This window comes from Lycium barbarum, chromosome 12, assembly GCF_019175385.1.
Source record: "Lycium barbarum isolate Lr01 chromosome 12, ASM1917538v2, whole genome shotgun sequence".
Taxonomy (NCBI): domain Eukaryota; kingdom Viridiplantae; phylum Streptophyta; class Magnoliopsida; order Solanales; family Solanaceae; genus Lycium; species Lycium barbarum.
This window is the reverse complement of record NC_083348.1, coordinates 86,458,252-86,464,485: the sequence shown is the minus strand read 5'-3', so window position 1 is coordinate 86,464,485 and position 6,234 is coordinate 86,458,252. Positions and strand designations below refer to the sequence as shown.

Here is a 6,234-nt window from a genome sequence, read left to right as displayed (position 1 = left end):
GGACTCACCATTGTTAGGAAGTGTTTTGCCCCCAATGTGAGACTACTCGACACGAATTCGGATTTTGTCAGGTCCCAATGCGGATACCGGACACCAGATGGGAAACAAAAAAAATCACAAAAAGGCATGTTCTTAAACTTTTATCATGATTGAAGGTATTCATCGCCTTAAGAATTCCAATAGACTAATGCCAAATATGAGATGGATTTCGTTTTCAATGATCATGTGTTGCTTATGCAAAGTTAGAAGAAAGATTGGAAACAAAGCCAATAAATCAACTTGCAACCCTTTAAAAACGTCTTTACTCAACCCAACTCCTATCAACAAAATGGAAAATCAAAAACGAAAAATGAATTAAAGTGGCCCTTTTCTAGTCAAATCCCTTTGATTCAAAAATCACATGAACTTTCTTTAAAGTTGCAACTTTAGAAAATCACATGCCTTCACTTTATGCAAAGTTCAACCACACTTTATGAGAGGAAAAAAGAGAGAAAAAAAAATCGAAATTCCAAATGAATAAAGGTCATCAAAGGGCTTAATTGGAGATTGGATTGCATATGTTGATCAATTGAACTAGAAAAATTCAGCTCAGATACTTCACGATAAAATAAAACTCTTATAGGTTTTTTTGGTCATTTAACACATCAACAAATCATTAGTTAAGGGCTTAATACACACTTAATGACGCAAAACCACACACTAAACTCTTTTTAGTCATTTTCCCAAAATGGGAAACCCCCTTGAAGAAAACAAATGAAAACCCCCCAAAAGCCTCTTTTATATCGTTAAAATTAGTTAATTACAGTTAACTACGTGTAAAACCCACACTTGTCTTTCTTTATCCATCGTGTCCGAACCAGCTTGCGCGCGTAGACGAATCATCTCGCCGAAAAACTTAGATCAATTTCGATCAAATTCTCTTCCTCAACTTCGCTATTTCTCTTGGAATCCAATTCAATCTCTATCAACTCTTCTTTATCTTCATCTTCCCATCGGAAACACACATTCTCCGGCGAATCATCCCAGTTTCCGATGATCGGTGAACCCCCATCATCCGACGAAGTATCCGTATCGGTATCAGTTTCCGGGTAGTACATAGACAACGAAGCGTATCTCTCAATAACCCCAAATGCTTCCTTTCTCTTCTCCTCTGTACCCTCATCTTCTTCTTCTTCTTCTTCGTACGCTTCGTATATCACTTCCAATGGCGCCCTTACATTCCACTCCACAAAGCACTCCCCATAAAACGGTCTCTCTTCCGGCTCAAATACCGAATCCTTTTCACTATTGGACTCCACAACCAAGCAGTCGTCATGAAACCCTATAGGAACTGGATCCAGTACGGGTTGTGGACCCGGATCGTTTTCAAAGTTGGTGCAATCGTCATGGTTAGCAAAATCAGGCGTAACGTGTAATGATGGGACCTGGGGTTCGGGTTTTTTATTCTCTTGGGAAATTCTTTGAGCTGCACCGAGTCTGAGAAGGGAAAGTAATAGAACAGAAGTGGAAATGATTAATGGAGAAGCAGCAATTGCGGGGAAGTAGAGGAGAATTATAGTGTAGAGAGCAACAATGGTGGAAATTAGAGGATGGGAAGCCATAGTGCTATCACTCTGAAGTGGTTTAGTGAGAATGGCATTTATTTATTTTGGTTGAATTTTCATCCATGGAAGCTATTCAATAATTTAATTTTCCTCCATTTATTTAAGAGGAAGTTAAATCAATATGGGAAGAAGACGAGAGAGTGGGGGTTTAATTTCCATTGGAGTGATTGAATAGCACTATATATATGTGCTTCGATATAGGGGCATATTTAAGATTTTGTTATGTAACGGACTCACCTATTCTCATAATTGAGCTAGTACACGAATTTGTCTTTAGGGACGCGTGAATGCGTGATTTTAAGGCTCTACTTCATATTCAAATATCATGTACTTTGGAGTATTAATTTTCAAGCGGTGTAATAGTCTCTTTGTTAAATTATTCAAAATTTGCTTATTTTTAAAAGTATCTTTTGTCGAAAAAAAATATATTTTTGAGGAGTAACAATTTATTTTTTGAAAAATTAATTTCGAGAAGCACTTTGCCGATGTTAAAACAACATTTTGTGCTTGATCAAGCTCTCAAGAAGTGCTTAAGAGGAAAAGTTAACTACTCAAAAATACTTATTTTCCCCCTAAAATATTGGTCAAGCAACCCAACTATCTAAAATAAAAACTTCTGATTTTCCAAAAACTTGACTATAGTGGATGTGTATTACAATTATAACCATTACATTTTTGTTACACTAGAGGTGAACTTAGTATTAGTATTAATTTATATTAATAACATATAAATAATTTCAGTCGAACATTAAGTTTGTTCAATCCGAGAGCACAAAGGTACATGTAAGTGACATAGAAAAAGGGGGTAGAAAAGGAGTAGGGTTTGTGGGGATGTGGTTAGTGGGAAGTGTAGGTTTGATTTTCAAGAAAAGGAGTGAAGAGTATGGGACTTTGTAAAGTGAGGGGATGTCCCTGTCTGTGGGGAAGAGAGTTAGGCATGGAATATCTAATACTCCAAGCTTTATTTTAATTGTCGTGTTTATTAAAAATAATTGATTCAAAATAAATTTAAGATTATTAAAAATTATTGGTTCAAAATAAATTTAAGATATTAAGATATAATTACTTATTATCTTTACTCTTGCTCGGTAAATGTAAAGAAAGATTAATGTGATAAAGAAAAGAATTGAGATTAAAAATAAATAAAAATAATTTAGTCAAAATATTCATTTAGTGGTCGTGTAAAATGAAAACATGACAAGTAAAATGGATAGAAGGGAATAAGAGTTAGGTGCCTTCATCTTCATGCAAATTAATTTGATTGAGATGCCAACTCGTTGTTGAGATAGATTGATTACATATTCAATGTTTCATCATCATTTTGGAAAGCTAAATTGTTTATTGTTATACCACATTAGTCTATTTCCAGCTACTATTACTTATCCAAACAAGCAACCAATCAATGGTTGATACAGTACATCCCCCTGTTCGATTTGTTCTCTTCAAAATTATGGAAATTAGAGTTGCTTCTAAATTCTTGATTCTACGGATCCAAATGCCAATGATAATTAACTTTGTAATCCTTCGTTTCTTTTACTAGTCCAGTATTAACCCCCTTATTTAGTGTTTGTCTACTAAGTTGTTCATATAACTATATTTTGGAAATCTTGATTATATTTGACTACTAGCTATTGCTAGTACTCCAATAAGTTTGGAAGATAGTTATTTAATGACAAAAATAAAATTGAAAAATAACAAATTTCTTTTGATTTGCTAAGATAACAAGTAAAAGAAAAAAATTATCTTTATATAGTATACTGAAATAGTAAAAGAAACGAAGGCAGTAAATGGCTTCATTATACGAGTCCGGAACCAAAATGCCCCAAAAAAAATCATGTGGAACCAAAATGCCCCAAAAAAAACCATGTGGAACCAAAATACCCCAACAAAAAAAAAGTGACAAAAGTACCTTTAGCGCAGTAATTTATTGCGCTAAAGCAGTTCACGAAGACGGAGTCGTTAACTGCTTTAGACCAATATTTTACTGCGTTATAGAAGCAGTTAAAAAAAAAATCTATAATGCAGTAAAATACTGCGTTATAGAAACAGTATCAAAAAAATAAAAATTGGCCAACTTTATTTTTTGCAACACTTAGTGTTTTTTTCCATACTTTGACCAATGATTAGTCGTGTGTAAATACTCCGAAACGTCAATATTTTATATAGAACCTGATATTTTTTTCTGCGTACAATAATGTAGGTTCAATACATCAAGGATACGTAAACGTTCAGATCGTCATTTTAGGGATTGAAAATGTGTCCGAAGTAAGTTTTGTTTGTAAACTTTAGGTTTAAGTGTTCTATATACATAGACGTCTATTTTTGTTTGAAGACTTGTTGTCATTAGCTTAAGGTTTTTTATTTTTAGGGTTTAGATTTATTGAAAATAAAGCCGTGGCCAAAAGGTTTTTAACTGCAAGATTTTTTTTTTTGTATAGCGCAGTAAAATAGAGAGCACTAAAAAAAAAAAAAATTGGCCAACTTTTTTTTTTTGCAACACTTAGTGTGTTTTTGCATACTTTGACCAACGATTAGTCGTGTGTCAAGACTCCGAAACGTCAATATTTTATATAGAACCTGATATTTTTTTCTGCATACAATAATGTAGGCTCAATACATCAAGGATACGTATACGTTCGGGTCGTCATTTTAGGGGTTGAAAAGGTGCCCGAAGTAAGTTTTGTTTGAAAAAACTTAGTGTTTGACTGTAAGGTTATTTTAGTCAACTTTATATGTCGAGAAAATTAGTCAGCTTTATTTTCAAAAATTGAAACCGCAGAAGTGAAATTGACATTCATAGCTACATTACCCCGAGATTTTTACGTTGAAATCTATTGCGTATCATAAAACTGAAAATTTCACGCCAATTTGGGGGAAAATTGAATGGGATAAAAGGTGTTTTTTAAAAAAATCGGCTCAGCCAAACCGCCTTGCGGCAGTTTGTCCGCATAGATCTCGGAAAAATACCCAAAATCAAAAAAAAAATCGTGTAAATCGGACATCCGAGCGCAAAGTTATAACTATCTAAAGTTTGACCACTTTACAACTAGTTTTTCTCCCTATATTTTTTAGAATTATATTTATATTCAAAATAAAGTTATGCCTTGATTAAAAAATAACACGCTTAAATCAAAACCTTAAAAAATAAAACACTTAAACCTTAAACAAAACTTACTTCGGGTACCTTTTCAACCCCTAAAATGACAATCCAAACATTTACGTATCCTTGATGTATTGAGCCTACATTATAGTACGTAGAAAAAAATATCAGGTTCTATATAAAATATTGACGTTTCGGAGTCTTGACACACGACTAATCGTTGGTTAAAGTATGAAAAAAACACTAAGTGCTGCAAAGAAAGGATTTATTAAAATAAGATGTTGCGATCTTTTTATGGAAAAAAACACTAAGTGTTCCTTAAGTGTGTTATTTTTTAATGCCTAACTTTATTTTCGAATGTGTTGCAAAAAAAAAAAAACGCGTAAACCGGACGTCCGAACGCAAAAAACCGCGTATATTCGAAATAAAGTTACGCTTTAAAAAATAACACACTTAAATATAAACCCTAAAAATAAAAAACTTTAAGCTAATGACAACAAGTCTTCAAACAAAAATGGACGTCTATGTATATAGAACACTTAAACCTAAAGTTTACAAACTAAACTTACTTCGGGCACCTTTTTAACTCCTAAAATGACGATCTGAACGTTTACGTATCCTTGATGTATTGAGCTTACATTATTGTACGCAGAAAAAAATATCAGATTCTATATAAAATATTGACGTTTCGGAGTCTTGACACACGACTAATCATTGGTCAAATTATGGAAAAAAACACTAAGTGTTGCAAAAAATAAAGTTGGCCAATTTTATTTTTTTTGGTACTGTTTCTATAACGCAGTATTTTACTGCGTTATAGAAAAAAAAATTTAACTGCTTCTATAACGCGGTAAAATACTGCGCTAAAGCAGTTAACGGCTTTATCTCCGTCTCCGTGAACTGCTTTAGCACAGTAAATTACTACGCTAAAGGTACTTTTGTCACTTTTTTTTTGTTGGGGTATTTTGGTTCCACATGGTTTTTTTGGGACATTTTGGTTCCGGACTCTTCATTATACAATGTAATAATGCTTCTTACATTTTATTTATGAGTAGGCATTCAAAGATGTTGCCTTAACAGCGAACAAAATAGGTGAAAATAGAGAGATCATATGGTTTAAATTTCAACAGAAATAAGTAGTAATATGATTTCTTGTAATTAGTTCTAGAAGTTTTGATGGACAAAGTTAATAACTCATGTATCCGTGTGAGGTAGCAGGTATGATATAATATTTGAGGTGGACATAAGTTATGCTTGACACTACAATTATATACTCCTGTAAAACAAAAAAAAAACTCACAGCATTTAACTTGTATTATTACCCGTTAACTTAGTGGTAAGGGTAGGAAAACAAAATATCTGTTCGTGGTCTTATCCCTAAAATAGTATTTCTGTTAAAAGCCCCTCAAGATTAGGATTTGGGATAATTTACCTTCCTAAAATGTCAATGAGTAAGAAAGACCACGGAATAAATTGTTTTGATTACGTGATAATTGAATTTTTAAAATGCCCTTGTGACATATTCAAATA

The 6,234-nt window shown here is 33.1% G+C and overlaps 1 protein-coding gene across 1 annotated transcript; it reads right to left on the bottom strand.

Moving 5' to 3' along the window:
- Positions 1–596: 596 nt before the first annotated feature.
- LOC132623916 (uncharacterized) lies at positions 597–1,868 on the bottom strand. Its single transcript, XM_060338729.1, has one exon. The coding sequence runs from the start codon at positions 1,599–1,601 to the stop codon at positions 879–881; it is 723 nt and encodes a 240-aa protein (XP_060194712.1). The 5' UTR covers positions 1,602–1,868; the 3' UTR covers positions 597–878.
- Between the last annotated feature and the right edge of the window lie 4,366 nt (positions 1,869–6,234).